The 27050-nt window shown below is 39.5% G+C and overlaps 1 protein-coding gene across 1 annotated transcript in view; it reads right to left on the bottom strand.

Moving 5' to 3' along the window:
• LOC101850676 (polycystic kidney disease protein 1-like 2) overlaps positions 1 to 27050 on the bottom strand; it is a gene marked incomplete at both ends in the record, with an annotated part of 84592 nt that overhangs the window by 47576 nt on the left and 9966 nt on the right. Inside the window, 13 exon segments of the mRNA XM_035972561.1 lie at positions 147 to 316; positions 3524 to 3661; positions 5597 to 5766; positions 8831 to 9070; positions 9598 to 9767; positions 13591 to 13693; positions 16668 to 16805; positions 18548 to 18631; positions 19459 to 19548; positions 20667 to 20807; positions 21679 to 21803; positions 24428 to 24577; positions 26017 to 26190. Coding sequence (XP_035828454.1) covers positions 147 to 316; positions 3524 to 3661; positions 5597 to 5766; positions 8831 to 9070; positions 9598 to 9767; positions 13591 to 13693; positions 16668 to 16805; positions 18548 to 18631; positions 19459 to 19548; positions 20667 to 20807; positions 21679 to 21803; positions 24428 to 24577; positions 26017 to 26190 — 1893 coding nt within the window.

Genomic DNA, 27050 nt, shown 5'->3' with positions numbered 1-27050 from the left:
TGTGTGTGTGTGTGTGTGTGTGTGCGCGTGCGCGCACAATTGTCTGTGTGTGTGTAATCATCAGTGAGTGTTTGTATAACGTATGTAAGTGTGTGTATGTATTGGGATCAAACTGACATATCTACATTCACAAGCCAAGTACTAACCAGGAATAGCCAAACCAACATAGATGAGGCCTCTCTTGAAGGTCAACGGCTTTACGAAGAATCTGTTGACAAAACTTTTACCGGACCCATTCATACTTAGGTCTCCCACCACAGGTTCAGACGCAAGCTTCACCACATTGCTACCGTACGTCGTTGGTGCTTCGTCGTACCTTGATGCATAGAAATAGAAAACATCACATGACTGCTCCTACAGTGTGTTTTACGTTTAGTTTAAAGTAAGAGTTTTACGGCACTTGCGACAAAGACAGGTCATACAAGTGTCAAAGATTAGAGGTGCTACAGAAGGCTCACACAGTCTAGAGGTACAGTGTTCTCCTCTCATTTACTTGGTCTCGGTTTCGAAACCTGACAGCGAAAGAAAATTTTCTTCTCTCAATCTTCTCCTTCCACCTCCTTTCCATCTCTGTAAACATGTTCTGTCGTCTGTTTTCGACTCCACTTTCAGCCCCCTCCCCCTCTCCCTTTGCCCCCTCCTCTGGGCTCCTAACTCTTTCTGCTGCCTTTCTACTGCTACTCCTTGGCTCCTTTTAACTGCTGTCTTTGAGCCACACCCCTGATCTTAGGGTAGGTAAGATCTAGCATCTAGCTGTCTCAAAAAACAGCGAAAAAATATTGGAGGTCGCGTGTGCAAGTTGCGTGCGTTGAAGATTTCTTGGTGGTCCTAAAATACATAAGAGTGGGTTTCAGCTGCCACCCGAGCAAAATTTAAAATTAATTCCAGGGCTGCCTACCTCAAAGTTCCCATTTCAGGTAGATTCAGGGTCAGTTTCAGGTAGTTTGGCCCCAAATCAGGTAGTACAAAGACAAAGAAGGAAAAAAAAGATGATCGTTGCCCCATCAAACGCGCTTGCTTTCCGTGATATTGGGTAATTATATTTTGAAAACTTGTTTGCGCATGTACATGTGTGTGTGTGTGTGTGTGTGTGTCTGTGTGTGCATATGCGCATGCTCTCGCGTGTGTTTATCTATGTGGGGAGGGGAAGGGGTGTTTGGGTGTGCACAAGTTAAGATGAACAGTGTGTATGAAATGAGACGAGGTTTTTTTTTTAAAGCATTTATGGACTATCGTTCAAGGCACGTATCATTCAGTACTGAATCAGGAATTGAGTGCAGGGTGATTGCCAAAATGACTTCAAAACCCCTAGCCCATATCAATAGAACTTAAATAAAAACATATTTCCCGTCACTAGCATAGGACACTGATAAGTCTTTTGTGACTTACGTATGATAGACAATTAATTTTAACTAGTCTTACCCTAAAAATACAAAATGAATCCTGATCTGGGCCTGAGGAGAGGCAAGAAGAACATCAACTGCCAAAACCATGTTTGGTTTCAGCAGTCACGTATTTTAAAAAGCATGCAAGACAAAACTAATTTATAAAACCTTTATAGTTAGGCTTACGGCAGAGCAAAAAGTGAAAATAAAAGAGAGCGTGTACTGAGAGCCGGAGCTGGAAGGACTGTGAGAGCGTGGGATGTAGTGATGCTGAAAACCTGGCAATCAGTGAATCACTGCATCATGGACTAAGTATTGATTTTTTTTCAAAATTCTAAATCACAGTACCAGTTTTTAATCATCAACAAGCCATCATGATGCATTGGCATCCAACATTGAGCTTTCCGAGGGGTTGAAATGGCATTTCCTCATTGCCACTATTCAATTTGTCATCACTGACAAATCCGACAAATCCGGGAACACCAACCTTGAAGATTCAATCATCAAGCCTGTGCTATAATGTTCCCTCATTTACGCACTCGATTGTCGAATGTCAAAACCACTTCCATTTATCGTTCTTATTTTAGCATCAGTTTCTTGCACCGCGGCCTTTCCTGCTGTCGTAGACTTTATTGCGTCAAACACCTAGACTCAACTCTGAAGCCCTGCAAAGCTCCAAACACCGCCAGCGTCCCTTTTCTCATGCCGTACTCACATGAGCCAACGCTCACAGGTTCACTGACCGGTCACGATGACGGACCCGACAATCTAGAAATTGGAGGACGCTTGTTTTCGTTTTCTTTTCTTTTTTTGTCATTATAGTGACAGCAGTGAGAATATCGATTTAATTTGTATGGCGATACTGTGTTATTTATTCACAAACAGCATGTTACAAATTTTTATTAACTGTAAATCTAACGTTAACAAACTATCATCAGACAATTCTGAGCGGTAACGAAAGCGAAAGCAGATTTTGATTTTCCCAATGGAGTCTCAGTACTACACCTACACTTTCGCCTGCCGCCATAGCTGCTTATTCGCGTGAAACGTACTCTCGGACTGGGGAGAGCCGAAAGTAATATCACAAATGCGACTGGTAAAATATGAACTCAGTAGCCTTTTCAAATTTGGTTTCGAGGACTTTGTGCATTTTCTCCGGCCTCAGCGATTTGTTTTTTTCAGATTCCAGCAGTCCCCATGCGTAGAATCCTCATTTGGTACTTACTGACCAATTCTCTAGACCAAGACATATTTTAGAATGTTTTGCTTCGATATCGATTTTCTTTCTACATTCACAATTATATTTTCTAGATAAATGAATTAAATGAACAGATTTTCCAGCCACAGCAAAAACCAGAAGATAGACAGAGAGGAAGAATGAATGAAAGGAAGGAGGAAGATTATCTATCGTGAGTAGACAGATTTTAGCTGATATGCACGTGAAAAACTATTGCCGACCAAACGGAATAGATAGACAATGGTGGAGTGTACAAAATATGCTATCCACCGAGAGTTGCCGTAAGTATCTGGCAAGTTACCGAGGCAAGTGCTGATCTCTCTCTCTCTCTCTCTCTCTCTCTCTCTCTCTCTCTCTCTCTCTCTCTCTCTCTCTCTCTCTCTCTCTCTCTCTCTCTCTCTCTCTAACGCAAGAAAGTGATATGATAATGCGGCAAATACGAAACTTTCAGAATGTACGGATTTCCGGAAAAACAAAGAAGAAAGGAAGCACTGCAGAATGGGTTGCTTTTTTTCTTCTTTCGGCATCCATCGCAAATCCAGTAGTTTTGACACCTTATCGGTATGGTGGTAGAACAGGCCCAAAATCAGTATCTACCGTAAAAATCTGTAGATTTAGGCAGCCCTGTAATTCCTATCGAACATAAAATGCTTACTGTATCCCGCACACTCTTATGACCTTATGCAGTTGTGAGCGCTGCATAACTTACAAAAAAAAAAGAGCTGTTACTAGGGAGCAAGATAAAAGGAAAAGGAAGGGAAATGAGGACAAGAGATGTTTGATGGGAAAGAAGGAGCAAACCACAATGAGTTTTTCAATGTAATAGTTATGGTATAGAAAGCAAACAAAACCTTTTGCAGGAAAATATGAAGGAAAATTATAGTATGAATTCCACACAAACCTAAAATAGCCGGTCAAATTGGTAGTCTTGTTCCCTATGTCAACAAAGACAAAAATGACCTCAGAGTCTTTCTTCAGCTGGAACTTGTGATGACATAATCCTTCTTCTCCTTGCCTTGTCTTATTCACAGAAAATACTCTGAGGACAGAGAAGACAATTCTGTCATGGCATGGTGAAATCAGGTGCTCATCAATTTTTGGGCTGGAGGTATTCGTAATATATATGTATGTAGAATCCTGGCAAAATCAGGCACTCATAAAAAAAAATAGAACTAAAGAAACTGGCATTTTCCATCCATTCTTCAATTGTGAGGAATTGTGATGAAACCAGGCACTCATCAAAATAATGAAATCGAAGAAACTGGCATTTTTATGTGCGTTTGGCTATTTTGATCCAATTTTTGTTTTCTGACTCAACACCTTGAAGGTCTATTTAAAAACACATTTCTGTGGGGGTTTTACTAAAAAATGTTGATTTAAGGTACAAAAATGTAAATTAGCAGTTTCCAAGAACTCCAGAACTTTGGGAGTCACCAAACTTTGACGCTCATTTTCTCGGTAATTTTATCTATGAATCCAGGTGACCCCAACCTCCATCAATCATCAATATCTCAACTTCTATTCAAGATGAATGGGTATTTTTTTTCACCAAAAGGGAAACAAATGAACAAGCTTTCAAGGTGATATCACTAACTCCTTATGCCCCCAAACTGACGAGCACCTGGTTCCACAGCGTCAAGACACATATTATAATCTTAAAGCTTGTTGATTCATCTCACTTTTGATGAAAAAGATACCCATCTATCTTGAATAGAAGTCGGGATATTTGCAATTGAAGGAGGTGGGGTTCGCCAAGTGCCACAGGTAATATTAACAGGAAAACGGCCTCCAAAGTAAAATCCACATAAGAATTTGATTTTAAAAGGACATAAAAGCTAAGAAAAATGTTGATTTCTTCGATTTCATTATTTTGACAAGCGCCTGATTTCACCGCGATGTAATACACTTTTTCCAGCAAAAGAAAAATTTTTTTTAAAAAATCTGCCAGACACTTCAACTGAGAGATTGACATTTTAACCCTGGAAGCGCGCAGGCCCTATATAAAGGGCGTGAGCCAGGCTACCCGGGAAGCGCGCACGCCCTATATATAGGGCTGACCTACTTCGACCGGGAAGCGCGCAGGCCCTATATAAAGGGCATAGACGCTGACCCTTTTCAATGGAAAATTCCAGTGTTCCTTATATGGAAAATGACGTAGTCAATTACAGGCCAAAGTTATAAATAGTGACCAATGACTTTGCAAGTTATCTTGACCTCGTAGAGCGTCTCTTGGCCGAGATATCGATCGATAAAGTGACGCGGTCCCGCTGAGCGACTACACGCTATGTGTTATCACTTGTTTCGCCGTGCTGATGTACTAATTGTTGAGTCTATCGCGTTCTCGGCATTGTTTGTATTTATTTGATCGCTGATCATTTTTGAATGGCTCATTCTATCAGCTTAAAGAAAATATATGCTTTTATATGCTTTTATCATCCGTTGAGCCGTAAATGGTCATTTTTCAGTAGCAGGTATACATTTCGGGTATCTCAGCTGTTTCCCCCCCGCCAAACCCCCATGTTTACAACTGATCGGCCGTGGCGGCGGGGCATTTTTGGCGGGTTACTTCCGGTGAAATGCTGAGCGCTTCTAGGGTTAAGCCCAACAAAACATTTCCATGCTGTTGTGAGAAACTTATTGCAGTAAGAAGGAGAAGAATAAGGAAACAACTAAAATACGAGACTTGGGCTTTCTCATGTTTCAGGTCGTAATTAAGACTACCTCATCAGCTGGAATAGGATTAATCTGTCTGTCTGTCTGGGTGTCTGTCTGTCTGTCTGTGTGTCTGTCTGTGTGTCTGCCTGTCTCTTTCTCTGTCTATCTCACTTTCTCTCTCTTTATGTGTGTCTGTCTGTCTTTTTATCTCTCTCTCTCTGTCTCTCTCTCTCTCTCTGTCTGTCTCTCTCTCTCTCTCTCTCTCCCTCTCTCTCTCTCTCTCTCTCTCTCTCTCTCTCTCTCTCTCTCTCTCTCTCACCCTATAGAACCATTTGATATGGGCCTCGTGCAGTTGAATGAGAGTTCCTTGCCCGCTGAGTGGAGGTGTCCCTCCTCATCTTCCAACTGCCAAGAGACCACTGGTGGTGATATATCATGGGCACTATCATCCTCAGCATATGTGTAAGGGTTCTTCCTTACTTCACTCATCTGAGGAGAAAGTTAAATACAGTTGAATCAGCTCTAAACATCCACCCGCATAAGACAATCACCCGTACAAACAGCCACTTCCCACTTCTTCCCGTCCATATATTTTACATTACAAAGTGGCGTCGCTGGCCTAGTGGTTGGGCTCTCAGACACGCAACAGTCCGGTTCAGTTGCGGGGCGCCATTGGTGAAATTGGTGCAAGCGCTCCACCTAACAGTCAGTGCTCTAAATCTACCTTACTACATCCTTGCAATCCGTCATCCGCTGCCTCCACCAGTGAAGAGACAGACGGCGAGGATGGTTTTTGCTCGTCGCACCACTTGCGGTATTGTCTGCTGGGAGCAAGCAAAATCTTTGCAATAAAGTTATTTTTGTCACTGTAGAGAAATCTAGGCATCGTTCTTCCTGTACAAGAAGAAAGGTGCATGAAACTGCTCTTCGCAGCACCAATTTCGTGCAAGCTAAAAATTTGATCCAAGTTTCGGCGAGCCTATCTACTACACAAGTAGAGTCTACGGTAACTCAGTGAAGAATGGGTATCGAAACTGTTGTCTCCCTCTATTGTGTAGCAAGTCCTGGTGCTGCACAAAGTAATTAGAAATCTTTAAATCTCTGATTGTGAGCATAGTGAGTTGTTGGTATAGTTTCACTTTATTTCAGCTTTTATGCGGTTTCTTCTAGAAACAGTTGTAAATATCGATAGATGTAGATTACGGGATATCCTGGAGATTTTAATTGACTTTCTGTGGAAAGGGCCATTGCCTGCCATTTATGAAAGCCTAGGGCTTTGGCCTTGGCATGCTGGGCGAACAAGGGGGGGAAATGCTCCATGCCACAATCGCCAGAGTGGAAAAGAGAACAGTCGGCATAAAAAGCAAACAAAAATAACTTAAAGCTGTGTTGGAAGCACACCGACAACAGACATCTTCAGATTTGAAGGCCACACTCCCTGAGCCAGCGGAAAAACGCAGAAAAAAGTAAACAAGACAACAAGACAATTTAGACGATTCAGACCATTCACAGATAAAACCTTAGTTCCTAAATAGTTTTATAGTAGTATGTTTATCAAATTATTGACTATAGTAACATAAATTCAACTGTGAAGGTGTAAGGAACGGTCTTCAATCTCATGTGAAATGTACTCGTGCGTTGGCTGGACTCAACTGTTTTCCCACTCATTGACAAGACTGTGCGCATTAATCAACAATAGCAACAAGACTTTTTTGTCGTACCTCATAAACGTAAGTGTGTTTGAAAGTTCAAAGTCTGACTCTGAGCTGGAAATGAAGACTGTAACAATCTGTCGGTCAGTTCATTTTTAATAATTTTTTTAAAAACATGTTTGTTTGTAATAACCAATCTATGATGAAAGCCACATTCCTCCTCTTTTAAACATCACTTTCTTTTACTTCTCCGTGATAAAAATTATACTGTCGTAAACTACACCTTCATCTTCCTGTGATCATTTGGTTGTTGTTTCATGGACTTTCTCCGCTTTCATAAGAACTGGTGTTGTTTTATGTGTACAAAACATTACATCGCGGGGGAGCCGCTGACCGCGAGGCCGAGCGCCTGCAGGTAGCGTCGCCGGGACGTGACCTCGTCTCGGAGGTCAGGTCGGCTGGCAACTAAGTGATCCTGAGTGGAACAGCCGTGTACGTTCTGGTCCCGAATCAGTGTAGCCCCCGGCTCAGCGCACGCGCACCACACGTCATCTTGTGTGAAATTCGGGTCCCGAGTCAGATCCCCATTCACGCAGGTCAAGTGTGTGTGCGTCAGTCTGCTTGAGTTTGTGAGTGTTTGTGGCCTTCTTCTAGAACTGCCTGCGGTGGTATGTAATCGAGGCATACGTATCTTTCAAAACACGCCAAGTTGGTAGCTCTAGATGTTCGTCCAATGGAATTATAGAAGAAATTGACCCACTTAGACATGAGGAGCGCGAAAGGATAGTCAGGAAACAAGACTTCAATTTTTCTATACAAAATCTTTCAAATGAGCTTGATTTTGTATGAAATGATACTACTTGATAAAAAATAACCTTGTTTGATAGTTTTGAATACCATTGTGCAGGTACAAAGAACAATTTGAGTGTAAAACATTCGTAAATTGACCTATATTATCCCCTTTCGAACCTCAGGTCATTCAGAACAACATGAGCGTCCAGAAAAGTTATTCGAATGGGCGTAACTACTCGTAATGTCTTATCAGCTTGAGAGAGGGGGTTATTCATGTGTTTGAAACACTTTATAAATGGAAAGCTATGAAAGATAGAGCGTTATTTTTATCATCGATTAACACACTACCACGGTATTCATGGCGAAAACACACGTTTCCTGGCACGCACGATGTGCACCAACAGTACACACTGAATGACCCCTGCGGCCTGCCCGGCACACCCGACGTAATCGGTTGCTGATAAGATTCGCATCTCGGCACAGACGCAGGACAAGAGTTAAACTCTTGTAGCACATTACTGCAACTTTGTAATAAATGCAGGGTTTAACCCCTTTGTGGCAGAGGGTCAGTTCGTGCTTCACCAGGCAGTTCTGGGTCCCCAGCAACAAAGAGTTACGCTGAATTTAGGGGTCAATTGCCTATAATTAGACCTGATTTGTAAATACTACAAACTATCTCTAAGAGCCAGCAACAAAGAGTAACGCTGAATTTAGGGGTCAATTGCCTATAATTAGACCTGATTTGTAAATACTACAAACTATCTCTAAGAGCCAGCAACAAAGAGTAATGCTGAATTTAGGGGTCAATTGCCTATAATTAGACCTGATTTGTAAATACTACAAACTATCTCTAAGAGGAAACAATTTCTTTGTACAGAAAAAATATCGTTGAATGTGAATCTTCAATTAGTTTTATGAAATGTATCTAATAGATGCAATATGCAGAATACAGCCTAGAACAAATAGCATTCGTCATCATGATTCTTGCACTGTGCAAGGCATGACAAATCTTTGCTCCTTCGCCATATAATAAAAAATTACAAACAGCGTACGTCATATAGATAAATAGCGAAGGGGTTATCAATGAACCAAGAAGAGAGAAATCGTACCTTAACATTCAAATTCCGATTATCATTCTCAGACTGGTTGAACTCGGCCTTGAAAATAATGGAGCAATCCCGACCAGCAAAATGGAGACCTTTTACAGCACGAGCACTGATCTTAGCAGTGGCCAGTGCGAGGTCCTTTTTGAATGCTTTCTTCATATGTTGGCCCATCACCTCACTACTGAGCATCACCTTCCACAGGTAGGTAATGATGTCCTCTACTTTCGGCACCGTCGTTTGGGCCTGTATGAAAAAAGAAGTAAAACACCCCATCTCGTTCTATCAGTGCCATCATAGTAAAGTGAAATGTGATTTTGGTATAGGTTTAAAGTCCTTATCAACACTGCCTTATTAGGTTATTGAAGTGGTGGGACCTCCAAGTTTAATATCCATCTCTGAAAGGACCAACTTCATAAAGTGCCAGAAAGAGAGAGATAGTGAAAAAGAGAAAGACTCTGAGAGAGAGAGAGAGAGAGAGAGACAGAGAGAGAAAGAGAGATAAACACAGAGATGCCCACTCACACAAGAGAAAGATAAAGATAGGTAGAAAGAGAGAAAGAAAGAGAGGAAGAAAGAGAGGAAGAAAAAGACAGAGAGAGACACTCAGAGAGGCACACTCAAATTGACAGACAGACAGACAGACAGACAGACAGACAGACAGACAGACAGACAGACAGACAGAGAAATAAAAAAGTACATGTAGGAGAATAAGAGCAAGCATATTATGTCATTAAACCATATCCACTCCTCTCTCCAAACTCAAATCTCACTGCTTGTGTTCTCTGTTTATTCAAAGCCATTCGCTCATCCATAATTCGCTTTTGAAAGTAAAGCTTCTCCTCGGCATTGAGTCCTTCTGTGCATATTTCAACGTGCAGGTAAGTGTGGTGGAAATCTGGTGTAGTACGGGCCAAGGTTTTGTCCAGTGCTCCAATCAGACCTATGGGGTGATGGTGGGGGGGGGGGGGGGGGAGGAGATGGGGGTGAGGGCAAGGGATGGGATTGAGGGGAGGGGATAGGAGAGGGGGGTATCATGAATTCGGATTTAATTTGTGCTTTTTTAGCACAATGAGATAAATAATTCTCTGGGTCCTCTGCTTCTAGGTCAGATTTATAACTGACTATATCACAACAGTTTCTGTCTCTCTGTCTCTCTGTCTCTCTGTCTCTCTGTCTCTCTGTCTCTCTGTCTCTCTCTCTCTCTCTCTCTCTCTCTCTCTCTCTCTCTCTCTCTCTTAAAGAACAATATCTCTGTCAAAACATTGAAATATAAACTCCCAACCTCCCACCTCTCTTCTGTATTACCTGCTCATTTCCAGCCTCACTGATCCATCATCTTCTTCCCTCCCTCACAAACATGAATAAATATCAGGTATTGTGGTAAAATCAAGCGCTTGTCAAAAAACAGAAATCTGAAAAACAATCATTTTTTCGCCAGTTCATCCATTTTTATGGAATTTTTGTTTTTTTTGCTCAACAACATCAGATCCTAACTAAGGGCTATTACTGTGCCAAATGGGCACTGTGTAAATCAAGAAACTACAAATATCGTCGGCGGAGAATTCTAACCGTCCAACTCCGATTTCGTAAATTTTGCAGGAGAGACAAAAAACTGAAATCAAAGGCTCCTATGGGGATTTACTATCTTTAAATGCGCTAGACTGGAATACATGACTCTACTTTTAAGTATTTAAAACAAAATTGCCGAAATTTTATTATTTTAAGTGCTAAACCAGAGTTGTACGGATAGACCGCTCAGTTTTGGATTTCTAACCGTCCAAGTGTCGACGAACGAATTGTTCGTTTAGAATTCTCCAACCCGGCGGGGACGCCATGCGCTTCGTTACGTCTAACTCAGTCATCGTGACACGTTAGTGTTACCGAACAACTCGAAATGACTACACCTGCAGTCAATCCAACAGGAAGCCTACTATAAAAGTTCTAATTAGTACTACATAGTACTGTAGATCTAGAATCTAACAATAATACTGTTTTATTATATCTAAAACTGAACGTCGCACTTTATTTCCACATAATTCTAATTAGGCAATGGGCTTGTCGACAGATTGAGTGCGTCGTTAAGTTTTTACTATAAAGCTACTAGATCTATTTGATCCTCCATTCTCAAGGAAATTGTGAGAAGGATTGGTTTCTTGTCTAGCTACAAGAGAGAGAGAGAGAGAGAGAGAGAGACAGAGAGAGAGAGAGAGAGAGAGAGAGAGAGAGAGAGAGAGAGAGAGAGAGAGAGAGAGAGAGGGGGGGGGCAGAGAAGAATTTCCGTAAACGAATTGTCTTCATGGAGCTTCTTTTATGGCTAATTTTTCCTGTTTGAAGTACAGATTCTGTCGCAGTGCTTGCTCTCTAGTCACTAGCATAATAGTTCTTTCATTTATCATTTTCCTCCATGTTTTCCTGTCCTCGGTTATTTCTTCACAGATGCTGACATCTACTCCAAGCTTAGATAATCTGTTTTTGCAGATGTCTTTGTACCTCAGTTTTGACCTTCCCCTTGGTCCCTTTCCCTGGGCAAGTTGTCCATAGAGAAATTGCTTCGGAATCCGGTTGTCGTCCATTCTCTTGACATGGCCCAACCATCTCAATCTTCTTAAACACAGGATTATTTGTAGCGTTGATTCATTATGAGCGACAACAGCAGCATCACCGGCAAAGTCGAGCAAGATTGAAAAGCGACCCATCAGTTCTCCAGTGGAAGAAACTGAAATGCTTCTAACTCTAAAAACATGGTTTAACTTGGTTGGAAGACTCTAGAAGTAATATGATTTTTTTAAAGCTCAACTAAACCTCATATAATGCATCCCCAACTAATGTATGGCCTAATTAAATAACACATTTTACAAAGAAAGTCATCAAGATGAGGTTTGCCATAGCAGCATCCAGTGTCAACAGGAATGAATTATCCTCTTGTCCAAACACCATTATGAGGCTTTAAAATGCTCTACCCAATGAAGCTAAAGCTCTGGTTGGCTAAAAATAAACTACATAAACCAAAACACAATACACTGCATATCAAATTAGACTTAACCGTGGGTTTTGACTTGCGCACTGGTGACGTACTCAATTCTAGATTGTCATAGAACTTGTGGTAGTCAGATGGCACAACAGACTTCATTTCTTGCATGTGTTATTAAAGTTCTCTATGGACGAATTAAACTATCTACCCTGGTAGGGAGGCAGTCCCTTCATGTCTTTATGGAGAATGTCTGTGGACTCGCCACGCTTCAAAAGCAGATGTGACCAGTCATCATCAAATCTCAGTTTGTATTTAATTTGACCATCTGGTGTGTAAACTCTGGTTGGTTAGTTTGATGAAATCAGAAAAGATACAATGAGTCAAATACTTGACTACATATGGCTTCACTTTCCTACTTTCTTCCATTAGCCTGACATAATCAGCTGGGTAGTATATATGCTGTGAGCACTGTCCAACTCCATCTGTGTATAGCCCTTCTCCAGGAATTTTAATGTTACAGTTTTACCATTGACAGAGCTGAAATGTAACAGTGCAGAACTCATTGTGACTTTGCAGTTCTGATACAACCACATCCATCTGAATATAATGATCTGGAGTCAAATCAGATGACAAAAAATCAGCCACACAAGGAGCAAATTTATTTGCAGTCAGAGCACCTTCGCATTCATTTGAGACATAACATATACAGTCCTTGCTCTCTAGTTTCTATACTGTGAAATTGTGTACATTCAATTTCGTCTTGTAGTACAAAGCAGAAGCATTGGTGCGTGGATATAGCAGAACTGATTGCTGGTCCATTTTGATGTACATGTATTTGATTTTGGGGCTGCCCATGCATTTTTCCTTGTCTATTGTCTTTTTTGTATGCCCCCCTCTTCCACATTCCCCTCCTCAAAGCCCACACAAAGATCACACCTATCTTTTCGAGGATGGAACCATGACAGGTTCATAGCATTGATCTTCTCTTTAAACTTGAAGGTAGAAAGTACCCCCCCCCCCCCCCCAACTCATACTTTTCTTTATACAAACGGCGGTACACTGCCTGTAAGCTCTGGAAAACAGGTTCCAAGTATAACTTACTGGAGTCCTTCAGCAATAGTGAGATGGCAACTTGGGCAGATCACGAAGAAACTGTTTCAGTACCTTTGATGCTGTAGTCTCCCCCCTAACCCTTTTTCTCTGAACTGGAACCTCACCCTCTACTACACCCAACCCACATGTGAGAACAATGTGAACACATTAGTAACAAAGTACAGGACTTAAGAAAAAAAGCGTGCACTCTTTGACTCTGGCCCCATTCACTCGCAGATGATACTTCATGGACCACGATCTTCTGCTTTCTCTCTCCTTTTTCTCCACAGGCTCGACACAGTCAACCAACCCTTTAACAAAAGCAACCTTTTTCTGATTTTACATTTATTTAAAATCAAACGCCTCCTTCAGAGCATAACGTTATCGCCGTGATCCACAATGGCGGACTACCTAAACGAGTTAGACGGTTAAAATTCTTCAGTCACGGAAGTCAGTCGGGATATACGGTTAGAATTTCTCTTTAAAACAAGACTTTTGTTTGTCAAAATTGTTCTAGATTTTAATAGGACGTAGCCATTCGTTATGTCAATCTATTTTAAGGAAAAAAACAATTCGAGAAAATTTGGAGTTAGACGGTTAGAATTCTCTGACGACGATATATTAAGGTTTGATTCCATGACCTTATGGTTAACAACCCAACAACCTATCCACTAGACCACCAAACAAGAGAAAAACTCACCAGCTACAACCTCATCAAGTTTGTCGCCTATAGGAAAGATGGACGCACTGGACAGGTTCAACAGCTTGAGTGCCCCTTCTTCAGCTACATCTGATCCTATGTCCTGCAGGAAAAATCAGTCAGCAAAGAAGAATTGATCTCAATGCATTTGATTTGCTAAAAAATAACAACAACAACAACATTAATGATGTTGATGATGATAATAATAATAATAATATAAAAATAATGATAATGATAGTGATAATGATAGTAATAATAATGATAGTAATGATAATAATAGTAACAATAATATGTGTTACAACGTTGTGGAATCAGGCGCTGGTCATTTTTTGGGTGTATTGAGTTTTAGGTACGTTTATAAAGCTTGTTCATTTGTATTGCTTGTGATAAAAGAAGTACTCTTCTATCTTGAAAAGAAGTCAAGATATTTGCAATAATTGAAGGAGGTGGGGGTCGCCTGATTTTAGAGGTAAAATCAGCGAGAAAATGGCTGCCATAATCAGGTGTATTATAGAGCTTGAGAGACCATGGAAAGAAATAAAAATATATTTGTGTGCCTTTTATCAACTTTTTTCCATTGAAATCTTCACAGAAATGTATTTTTCAACAGATTTAAAAAGTGTTGAACCAAAAAAGAAACATTTGAAAAAAATTGCAAAACCCACGGAAAAATGCATATTTCTCTGATTCCATTATTTTGACGAGCGCCTGATTCCACCACGCTGCCTCACATATTTTTTTTTTTAAAAATGATAATAATATTAACAATAATAATAGAACAATAATAACAGTTTGTCCATCAGTGTTAGTCTGATGATATCCAGTGTGAAATGACTGTTGTTTTGAAATGTAAAAACGGGAATGAACTATGTTGCGAATGTTGCAATTACGATTCTTTGATGATATCACGATTATTTCCCCTTCTTGCCATGACTCATATTGTCTCGTTTTGAACACACGAGATCTCATTGTAAAAGAAAAACAATAAATCAGTTTTCCGGCAGGTAGGCGAGCAAAGAAGTTGTGTTTCGTCGTCTTTACAAGCTTTAATCTTTTTGTAATGTGAGACAATAGACAGCCGTCACACAGTGCATCTGCAGAGGATAGTATTTTGTTAAGAGAAAAAGAAAAAAGCAAGAAATAAAGGTTAAAATAACTTGCGGCTTCCGCTACAGCCAATGAGTCCGATTCTAGCAGAAAAGTTTGAAGTTGGTTTTACATAAAACAAATTATAACTCATGATCATCTTATACTTGCAACGTGTATAAATCATGCTGTATATTGTGGAAATGGGCTACAAAAACGCAATTCTTCTTCTTATTGTTATCATTATCTTTGTCTCCTTCTTCTTCAGTGTCAGTATCTGGAGAAGACATTAATGATCACGGTACCCCGGGCCATTACTTCCTACGGTTGTCAGTTCTCCCGATCAGCTCAGTTTTTCTCATTGGGTTGTTTGTCATGAAGTGGTCTTCCTTTCTTTCAAAACTTCAAAACAATTTGCCTTACAAAACAGTAACATACAGTAGAACCTGCCCTGATGGCCACCTCTATAAGACGGCCACCTGCACAAACGGCCACTTTCTATTCCCCCCCTTGCGTTTTTTCTATATAATTTAACTGTGTAAAACGGGCACCTGTCCAACGCGGCCGCGGCCAACATATTTTAACACACAACCCTTATCACACCGAGCTATAATACCTGTCTTAGACGGCCACCTTAGTGACTCCATTACATTTTGTCATAAATCATGCATTGGCCCCTGGCGTTGTGGGCAAGCCGTCATATCTTATCACCTGTCGTTATTGTTAGGTAGTCTCTCTTACAGGTCGAGTTGCGTAGGCCCCTACCACTGTTGACCAATCGGTAACAAATTTTCAGAGGTAAGCGTGTGATCCCTCATAACCCATAAGCCCCACCCAGAACTCACACACAAATTGTACGTGAGATGAGTGGTCACTATTTACCCAGTCTGTAACAAAGTAACAATGGACGTCAACATGAACTTGCGACAGAAGCGTCGCTCGTTCTCCGAGTGGTGGCTACCCATGTGTTTGCTTTACCATGGCACTCGGTCCACAGTGTCTGACACATTTCGTTTTATTGTCACCCATGCACAAAAGAAGCAACAAAAGAAAAAAAAACGAGAAAAAAACCCAAGCGAAAACTACAACAATAACCAACAACAACAATGCGGCTACCTTCGGTTGGGACCTCAGAAAGGAATTGTTCGTTTTCTTCATCTTGATCAGTCCTGCCTAAGACAGCCACCTGTCCTATACAGCCACTTTTCTCCTTGACAATGGGTGGCCGTCTTACATAGGTTCGACTGTACTTTATTCAGGTAAGAAATTTACAGCACTTGCAACACAATGAGGTCATGTAAGTGTCTAAGATTAGAGGTGTTACAAGACAATAACAAACTCAAGAAAGAAGGAAAGGAGATTATAAGGCCTATAGATGTTTGATAGGATAGAAGGAGCAAACCACACCAGTACACCTGCCAACTGCCCAGAATCATTAACATTCGATGAAGTAGTCTGTTCCCTCGCTCTATCCGCAGGCCAGTGTGGCACAGTTAGTTCTTGGCAGACTTGTTGAGGACCTAAATTTTTTAAAATGTTTCGTTGTTCCCGAGGCATTTTATCCTTGCTCAGAATATTAATTATTTGCCTTCCGAATAATTCCATTCAGCATAACTGTAGTATCAAGATCTGCATGAGCTCTCAGGACTATGTGTGATTAATTTAAACGTATCTGTAGGCTAAGCCAGGACCTTGGCAAAGCCAATTCCAGTGACCAGTTAGCTTTTCTTTTTCTGAACCTATGCTTTTTCCGATGTTGTCTAGAACACACAATTACAAAACATCTATTGAATGCTTTGTTGCTATGGCTTCTTTTTTTTTTTTTTAGAAACTAGCTCCTGAAGAAGCCTAAATTGACGAAACATCCAACATTTTATTAAAATTATTTTCAAGTCTCCAGTACTTTTTCTGCTGTAAAACAATTATGATGATGAGGATGAGGATGATGATGGAATATTCAAGTGGAGTAGATAATGATGATCAATACTTACTGCTGTTTCTAGATCAATATTGTGATCAGAATACATCACTGAGTACAGAGTCTCTCCTAGAGCCTCAATGCCATACCCATCAAGGTCTTCATAGTCGTGGCGTCTTCCCTGAACTTGATTTATCAGTTTCCTCATTTCCTGTCAAAAATTCAAATTTTAAATAGCAAAGATACCTTTCTTCTTCAAATCCTACTTTAGTAATTTAGATTTTATAAGGTTTATTGCATACTACTATGTCAAAAAGACACATCATAATATTTCAGATGTCTTCCGTCCTTGAATTCTACCCTAACAATTTTTAAAAGTTTTAATAAGAGTTTTACAGAACCTGCAACACAAATAAAATAGATAGCATTTGTATAGCGCAAATCCCCGCTCAACAGCAAGCTCTATACGCTTCACAATCTATACTATTACCCCAGTAGACCTGAGAGCATTCTGAAACAAACTCAACTTCCTGGGAAGCATACAGTACAAGCAGACATCTATAAGCGCTAAAACACTCACATACTGACAAGATCTTTAGCTGTCTAAGGCTTGGTACCCATTTCCACCTGGGTGAAGTGAGGAACATTCATGTAAAGTGTCTTTCCCAAGGACACAATGTCGAGCCCGCGGCTCAAACCCCCGACCCCGCAACCTCACAATTACGAGTCCGGTAGCCTAACCACTGGGCCATCAACGGTTAAATAAGTGCCAAATATTAGAGATGTTACTAGTTGAGAGTAACATACAAAGAAAAGAAGAAGGAGAGATAAAGATGATAGATGTTTGATAGGAAAGAAGGAGCAAACCACACTTCAGCATCCACCAACCACCCACCCACTTTGCTATGTAGCTCGAGAAAGAACTGGCCTCCATTATATCTTAATTTTACTCAGCCAATTAATATGCATCTGTGGTGTAATGTTTATTGTGCTTATTACTCAACATGCAAAAGATGGCAATTCAGTTCCCAAGTGGGGAGGATGTAATAACAATAATAAAAATAATAATAATAATAATAATAATAATAATAATTGCATTTATATTGCGCATATCCATGCTCAAGAGCATGCTCTATGCGCTTTACAACTATTATTACCCCAGCAGACCCTCTGAGAACACTCATTAACATACTTGGCTTCCGCGGAAGCATACAGTGCAAGCTGCGGATTTCACGCGCTCAAACACTATCAAACTGACAAGATCGTTCACTGTCTATAGCCGGGTACCCATTTCCACCTGGGTGAAGTGAGGAAAATTTGTGCAAAGTGCCTTTCCCAAGGGCACAACGTCGGGCCCCTGACGGGATTCGAACCCACGACCTAACGGTTGCGAGTCCAAGAGCCTAACCACTTAGCCACCGACGCCTATAGAATAGGGTAACACTAACAATGTCACCTTAGAAGAGACTGTGCCCACCATTTCAGAACTTTACGGTGACCGTAAAGATGGTTTCAGTAGGGAACGGGATAAAGAGTGCCAACGCCCATCGTGACTCATTGGAGCAGAGGAAGATAGGACTAACGCTATCATTACTTACATTACTTAAACGCAATCATCCCCTTTTTTTCTAAAATCATCATTGCTCTCAGATCATTAACTTACATCGAAAATGCTTGAATCTCTATCTGTAACAGTTACATGTCATACGAAGTATGCACGTAATACACTTTTGCACACTATCACACACACTTTTTTCTACTAATCAAATGGCACCAATCTCATATAAATGGGCAAGGGATTAAAAATATTTAAAAAAATAATAACAATAATAAGTGCATTTACATGGCATATATCCACGCTCTGCAGCATGCTCTATACACTTTATAACTGTTATTGCCCCAGAAAACATTGAGGAGGGTGGGTAGATGTAAACAGGAATGACTCAAGTATACCTGGGACAGCTCCTGTTTTTTGGTATCCTGTTTCTTTTGATTCTCCTCCATGACCTTGATCTTTTCAAAGATTGACTCCTCAGGCTGCAATGACAGGGCATAAATGTCAATTCCTACAGAATTTATTAATTATTTACGTTTTCTTCCTTGTCATGGTCTTTGACTCATAATATATCTGAGAGACAAATTTGATAGCAAATCAAACAAATAACAGGACAAGAATAATATGTTTTCATGCTTATATTGAATTTTGCTAAAGTAACCACTAACTATACATTTATTGGGTAACTACACTTCAATGCATAAATATCTATGTTAAATTCTTTACTACAAGTCCTGCTGTATCATACTTGTAGATCCATTAAGGTGGTATAATATAGAGTGAAGTGGTTTCCAAATTTGATGCTTTGACACATATTGGTACATCTCATAAATCACTGTGAACAAAACATTCTAATTTCAGCCATCTGTGATCTATGTGCAGATCAAATTACACAAAAAGATGGTCACCCGTTACTGAGGAGAAAAGCGGTTGTCTTAAGTGGATGCCTTGGACGGTGTCATTATAATATAGAAAAACAACAACCGATAAGGAGCAAAATTAAACAGCAAAAATAACCCGTCAAATTTGAGAACCATGTGATCATTAACGTATCAATTACAAAGGAACTATTTTATATGTCTAGTTATTCAATCTACTCTCGATCTTCACGTCATATTTCATTGTAAAAAAATTATTATTATTTGCAAAGTTAGAGCCATTTTTGTGTTGTCAGCAGAGCTTCAAAAATACATGTGCACATACAGCCACAAGCTGAAACTATGCATGACTGAAGTGGTCTTTTGCACAGGTGACAGTCTAGGCCATTAGAACATGTTCAACAGCACAAAGATAGACTGATTTCACTTACCAGAAGAACCGCTGGATCATAACTTTCACTTGTGAGATTTGAAGTTGAACAAATCATGCTTTGTCCGAAGGAGGTCAAGTTTCTCCCCAACTGAAAATATTCGGATGAGCAGTCGTTAGACAGGGGAAAAAACGAAAGGGTACAGGCAGTCCTGTGCAATGCTGGCAATAGGTCAAGACCAAATTGGAAAAGTAAATCTGATTTTAAGATACCTTTTAAGCTGTTTGTTTTGATGATTCCCCCCCCCCCTCCCAATAAACCCTAAATGTAACCAAAGAGCAAAAAACAAAAGATACGAGGTCAACTTTCTTCATATTAGACACAACCCTTCCCTCAACACAAAGGAGATTACATTTGTATGGCCATGATAACTTGTCAACCCAATCTACTTGCTACTCTGAACCACTCCACTCACTCATACCCTGACCAATCGGATCCACCAAAGTCTATATATGAACCACTCCATTTACTCATACCCTGACCCATCTGACACATATATTATATGTGTGTGTGTGTGTGTGTGTGTGTGTGTGTGTGTGTGTGTGTGTGTGTGTGCGCGTGTGTGTATGTGTGTATGTGTGTGCTTGGTGAAAGGTACTGTAAACCACATTTACTCAAACTGAGACACAGGAAAAAGAAAGTCAAAAATATATTTTACAAAAAAAAAAATTGAGTTCCATTAAAGACTTATTCTTTAGCCATTTATCTACCAATATTTAAAAGGTTTCATGTTTATTCTACGTTAAAAATGAATTTTTGAGGATGTTTTTTTATATGTCATCTTAAAACTGTTCTATAGTCTTAAACTGCTTTTTTAAAGTTGGGTTTTACGTAGTAACACTGTTTTCAAAGGTTTTGGAGACAAACAACAGATATTCATTAGGAGTAGAACTCGATCAAAATCTGAGGAAAACTTAAAAGCCATTTTTATCAAACTTTGTTACTGCACTCTACCTGACAATATTAACCAGATCTCAGGGACTACTGAAGGTATCTTAAAAATGTTTCAAGCATGTTGTTCAGAAATGACTTTTGCACTATTAAATGCAACAAAATGCATTTCTTCAAAATGCGTCATACGGTACTTTTCACAAGGCACGCATACCCACACACACACTCATACACATACACACACACACACACACACACACACACATATATATACAGGAGGATTCTATAAAAACAAAAATTAATTTAAAAAAACAAACCACAGCCTGTAGCACAACAGCAGAGAATACGGTTTCAAGAAGTTGCTTCTTCAGTGAACTCTTTTCGAAGGCGTAGTCTGTCGGCTTATCGGTGGCCACCTGCTCGGCCGCTTCTTCTAGACTCCTACTGGTAACGGTTATCTGGGGAATACAATCTTCCTGTCATGGCCTTGTTTTAGAAAGCACTTTTCAGAACTTGCAGCTCAATACGGTCATATAATAAGTGCCTGAGATTAGAGGTGATGCAAGAGAGTAACAAACATAAAAAAGAAAGAGGGGAGATAAGGACGATAAATATTTGATAAGGAAGAAGGAGCAAATTAGACCAGAACACCCACCAACCACCCACTGTTATGATCTGGAAGAGCATGGTAAAATGTAGACATAGTAGGCTACCACTTTCAACACAGTGTGGTTTTATTAGAAGTACAACCTCTGAATTCAATGTCCATCTACAATGGACCCTTTCCCCCTTTTTCCTCCCTGTTGAAAATTTCCACATCTGACATAATGATCCATTCAGCAGAAGAGGTATTTTTAAAAAGGCACAATGTGTGCACACAAGCAAGGATTGTAAAAACTAAGCCAATAAGTTGCAACTCAACTGGGATTTAAATTTTGGTTGTCTTTCATAAGTTATTTTACCAGTCAACCCGCTGGTCTGATGAAGAACCAAGATATATATATATATATATGTATCTGCTTTTAAAATGTCAGCTGAAATTGTCTAAGACTAAGATGGCCACCCATTGTTGAGGAGGATAGTGGCCGTCTTGGACGGGTGGCCATCTTGGACGAGTCATTATAATGTAAAAAATATGCAATGATGATAATGGGAAGTGATAGCTTGTACAGACGATTGTCTTATACAGGTGGCATTTACAGCAAGTTCGACTATGTCTAAGTTTTACAAAACCAGCAAAAATGAACAATTCCCTCCTCCTCCTCCTCCTCCTCTTCCTCCTTGGATCCTCTCCTCCGCCCTCCCTCCTCCCCCTCCCCATTTACCAACCTGTATAGTATGCATAACCTCAGCATAGTCTTCCTGTACGTCGTAGATCCGAGTGATTATCTGGTATTGACCACTATTATCATCAGACAATATGGGAAGTTTGCTTCTAGGGCTAGTGGCTTCACCTGTCATACAATAAAAAAAGGCGTCAATTTGACAGTTCTTAAAATTAGAATTCAAACTGCTCAACAGAAATACACCATATCATAATGAGATAAATATAAGAATTCTGAAAATTGTTAAAAACACCATACCATATCGACTGATCAGTTAAAGATTCCATCATACATCACTTTTCCAAATGACGTATGACAAGAGTCTTATATTAAGCAGTTCATAGACACCCCACTGGGCCAACAAAGTATCATTTCTCTCTCTCTCCCTCTCTCTCCTTCTCTCCCTCTCTCTCTCTCTCTCTCTCTCTCTCTCTCTCTCTCTCTCTCTCTCTCTCTCTCTCTCTCTCTCTCTCTCTCTCTCTCTCTCTCTCTGTGTGTGTGTGTGTGAGTGTGTGTGTATGTATGTGTGTGTGTGTGTGTGTGTGTGTGTGTGTGTGTGTGTGTGTGTGTGTGTGAACCCACTTTGCTGGGGCCCTCTTTTGGTACGAAATCTAAAAGTGACATATACATTAACTAGGCTCAATTGGTCATTAAATCAAAATAACTGAATCTGTTTTGATTGTACTTCATCTAATGAAAAAATTCTCAGTAAAAGGGACATGTTTACGGCAACTGCTAAAAAAAACAATTTGACGTCGAAGTCGTCGTAAAGGAATGTTCCATAGTCACTGCCAGCGACTCACCGGCACATTAGTTTCGGCAGCATTACTTTCAATTTTTTGGACCCAAACCTGGGTGTATGTCACTTGTATAATACATGAGAGATATCATTAGAAAACCACTCGTATATAGGTGAGTATATACAACATTTACTCTCAAGAAGTCAGGCAGCTGCATAACAAAGAAAGTTTTGGATTGGAACCCACAGGGTAAGAGATCAAGGGGAAGAGCGCGTGAAACCTGAAGAAGAATCACAGAAATCGATGTACAGAAAAGTGGGAAGACATGGAATAACATCAAGAGGCTAGCCTAGGATAGAGAAAGGTGGAAGGTGTTTGTCCGTGGCCTGTACCCTGGGGCAGGGTGAGAAAGGCAATGATGATGATGATACAACATTTTAGCCTGTTACTTCTCTCTGCCCATTTGCAGCTTCATTTTCATTTTGAAAATGTTGAATTTAATCTTGAAGAAGAGAAGAAACTAAATCACTCATTTTCTTCAAAATATCATTTCTTTTTACACATTAACGCTTTCAAGTTCTTCCTTTTAAAACATCATTTTTAAAAATAAACATTTTAAAAATGATGTTAACAACACTATTTTTTATCTCTCTCTTTAACTCTTTCCGAACGTATCACTGATATATCAGCGCGAGTCCACACCCCTCGCAGACGTATCGCCGATATATCGGCTGTGATAGGGTGCCTCAGTTTTGTTTCATTTTAACACGATCCATCATTTATAATTACTTTTTATTGCTATTGAAAAACTCGAAAAGGATATAGGAAACGAAATCATCTAGTTTCACTTTGTCAAAGCGTGCGTTTGGGGAAAAACGAGTGAATTAGTTCTTGCGGTCTTGCATCAATAAAACAATGTAGGCGTAAGCGGACCCAGTGTAAAGGTCATAACTCAAACAAAAATTGGATTATTGCTTTCAAATAAAAAGGTGCACACTCAGAAATTTATGGATTATTCTTTTGTCTTGTATATATGTTAAGATAGCTATGCTGATTTGCTTTCACATGTTTATTGAATGTAATTTTTTCTGTCAAAATTAATTTTCTCGTCACCATTACCATTTCTAACCCGTCTAATGCATACTTACGTTCGAAATTTATCCTCGTATTATATTGGGATGTATTCCTCATTCAATTTCCTTCAATTTAATATATATATCGTATGTTACGTTTGGAGTGATGGTTATGCCTATAAAGTTATGTTGTACACCACCAGCATAGCCAAAGCGAGCCACAGGTTAATTATGTCTAGACCCCCCAAAAAACTACATCCGGAAAGAGTTAAAGCACCTTTCTCAGCCTGGCCATTCATGTCTTTGAGTACGGATTACTTCAGTATTTTTCAAATGTTGTCCTATTGTTGTCCAATATTTCGATGAATTATACATTATCACTTGAACTAGAAAAAGCAATTCCATCTTTTTGGACAACAAACATCCTTTTTTTCCTCAAATAAAAATATAATTCAGAAGTAAAAGACCTAGGCTTCTGATCTGTAACAAAGAAAGATACAGAAGGTCATTCTTACAATCATCCATAAAACTTCTTCCATCTCAATCGTCTTGTTATAAGTATCCATTGACCATGGAGCATGTATCAGAACACCATTGAGTTACAATCAGAATGCTGAGTATGTATCTAGCTTAACATTATTATTATTTTATTACTGTTCAATTATGTTATACATGTGACTGTGAGCCTGTTTGTGAGTGCAACCATACTGCGTATGTGTGCATGTGTGTGTGCGTGTGTGTGTGTGTGTGTGTATGTGTGTACGTGGTGAAACTCCAAACCAATGTGCCAGGATCTGGACAATAAAGATGTATCTTATCTTATCATATCTTATCTTATCTTATCTTATGATTCTTTTTGTTTGATCATTCTTTCAAAAGCAAAACAAGTTTTTTAATGCATCCAAACTAGTAAAGGAAAGAAAATGAGAAAGGCCAAAACCTCCTTGAAAAAATGGGATTATCTCTTCGCCATTCTTGATGTAGTGTTTGTAGGTGAGGGCAAATGGTCTGTTGTCTGTCCGATACTTATCTTCAAACCCGTCATCCAGCCATCCGCTACACGTCGTTTGGAATAAGGAGGTCAAGATGCCTGAATACAAGTAGAGAGAAAGAAACACAATAAATTAACAGGATGAAAAGGAACAAAAATGTATAGGCCCTCAGCATATAAATAAGGAAAAAGATGGTCAAGATGCCTGAATATAAGTTGAAACAAAGAAGCAAAATAAGTTTAAGATATGAAAAGGAACAAAAATGAAGAAGTTCTCAGCATGTTAAACTGTTTTCAATAAAGATATTTTGAAGATCAAAAGTTGTAGATCCGAAGAAACATTACCACTATTTGAACAATATTTCGAAATACACCCAACCAAAACAATCAAATCCTCATCAAAAACATATTAAGAGTACGGTACCTACAATAAGAAAGAGAGAGGGAGGAGGGGGATGAGAAGGAGAACATGGAGGAGAGAAAACAGGCCAGGGAGGTGGAGGATGTGGAAATGAATTATCCCTTCCAGCCCTAAGAGGGTATATTTTTAGCAGCACTTGTACCTATCCCACGGTCCCAAGAGCGTATATTCTCATTTTCGGAGGGTACCGAATTTGTGCATTTTTTAAAATCTGCGAACCTAATTTAACTTCATGCCTCTTTTTCTCAAATGCTGCTGTATTGGCTAGGACTGGGTTTAGGGAGTGCACAAAAATGGCTGGGGCTGGAAGGGTTTAGAATGAAGGAGTTGAAAGATAGCAGAATAACAAGAAAAGAAGGAGGAGGAGGAGGAGGAGGAGGAGGAGGAGGAGGAAGATGCTTAGTTTGGTAAAAGTTTTACAACATTCGAAACTGAATTAGGTTATTATATGAGCACACGAGAAACAAATTAGTTATGTTCACTTCTTTAGTTAATAGCACGTCTTGGTTTTACTTTGTTAGTCAAAATTGTTGAAACATCTAAAATATGATAAAAGAAGAATAAGAAGGAGAAGGAGGAGGAGGAGGAGGAGGAGGAGGAGGAGGAAGAGGAGGAAGAGGAGGAGGAGGAGGAGGAGAAAAAGAAGAAGAAGAAGAAGAAGAAGCATAATGACAATACAGAAGATAACATTAACGACACCACAACACCTGAAATTGACATGTATTTCTTTTCACTTCTCCTCTGACCCCCCCCCCCCCCTGAAAAAAGACAAGAAAAAAAATAAAGATTTCACTCACTGAAAAGGGACAACACAAGAAAAAAAATAAAGATTTCACTCATTGAAAAGGGAGAAACTTTAACAGAAATAAAAAACAAAAACAAAAAACAAAAACAATAAGTGCCAAAGATCAGAGGTGTTACAAGAGAGTAACAAACACATTAAAAAAAGAAGGAGAGATAATGAGATAGATATTTGATGAGAAAAAGAAGGAGAGATAATGAGATAGATATTTGATGAGAAAAAGAAGGAGAGATAATGAGATAGATATTTGATGAGAAAAAGAAGGAGCAATAACCTACACCAGTGCACGCACCAACCAACCAAATAATGACATACCCTCATGTGGCGTTGTATAGCAGGTGCCATGAAATGGTGGACTGTTCATGTGAATGATCTGGAATGCCCAGCCTTCGGCATCACGAGTCTCAATTTTCATCCGAGCACTCAAACGGTACCTTGCCCCAGCTGTCAGGGTGTTTGCCTTGATGACAAGTGCAGCATGATTATCCACTGAAAGAAAATTAAATGTTTCTGTAAATCTCAGACTAGACAAGACATGATTTCTTTGTACGTAATGTTTCTGTAACTTTCAAACTAGACACATGATTTCTTTAATGTAATGTTTTTGTAAATCTCAAACTCGACACATGATTTCCTTATATACATATACGTGTCATGACGTGGTGGAATCAGGGGCTATTGTCAATTTTTGGGCTTAAGATGTTATTTGTATCGTCTTAAAGTTTCTTTATTTGTCTTGCTTTTGGTGAAAACAATATTCGTATATCTTAAATAGAAGTTGAGATATTTGCAACTGTCGAGGAGGAGGTCGCCTGGTGTCAGATGCAAAATTATCGAGAAAATGGCTTCCAAAGTTTGGTGACTTCTAAGCTTGAATATCCTTAAAAATTGCAAATTTTCATTTTTTGTGCCTTTGATCAACATTTTTCGGTAAATGTATTTTTAAATGGCCGTCCAAAAAGGGAAAATTCGAAAAAAAATTACCCAACTGACAGAAGAATGCCTTTTTATTTGTTTTCATTATTTTGATGAGGGCTTGGTTTCATCACGATGCCACATAAATGTTTCTGTAAGTCAAAGACTGGACATATGATTACTTTATTTAATGTATCATTGGCAAGCTGTTCATCACGTGCTATCAGCCTAGAAAGAAACATTTTTCAGGTGACAGAAAAAAAACTTTCATTTTTCTAAAAATTATAGGCTACCTACAATATATGTAGGTCTACCTATTTTGCTTTTTCTGGTGTCTGACTCTTAATCATATCAGTCAAAACTTTAAATCAAACCCACACAGTTCTATTTATGCACAATGTCACAGGCACACACACACACACACACACACACAT

Source organism: Aplysia californica, unplaced genomic scaffold (assembly GCF_000002075.1).
Source record: "Aplysia californica isolate F4 #8 unplaced genomic scaffold, AplCal3.0 scaffold00741, whole genome shotgun sequence".
Classification (NCBI taxonomy): Eukaryota; Metazoa; Mollusca; class Gastropoda; order Aplysiida; family Aplysiidae; genus Aplysia; species Aplysia californica.
This window is presented reverse-complemented; position numbering and strand designations above follow the sequence as displayed.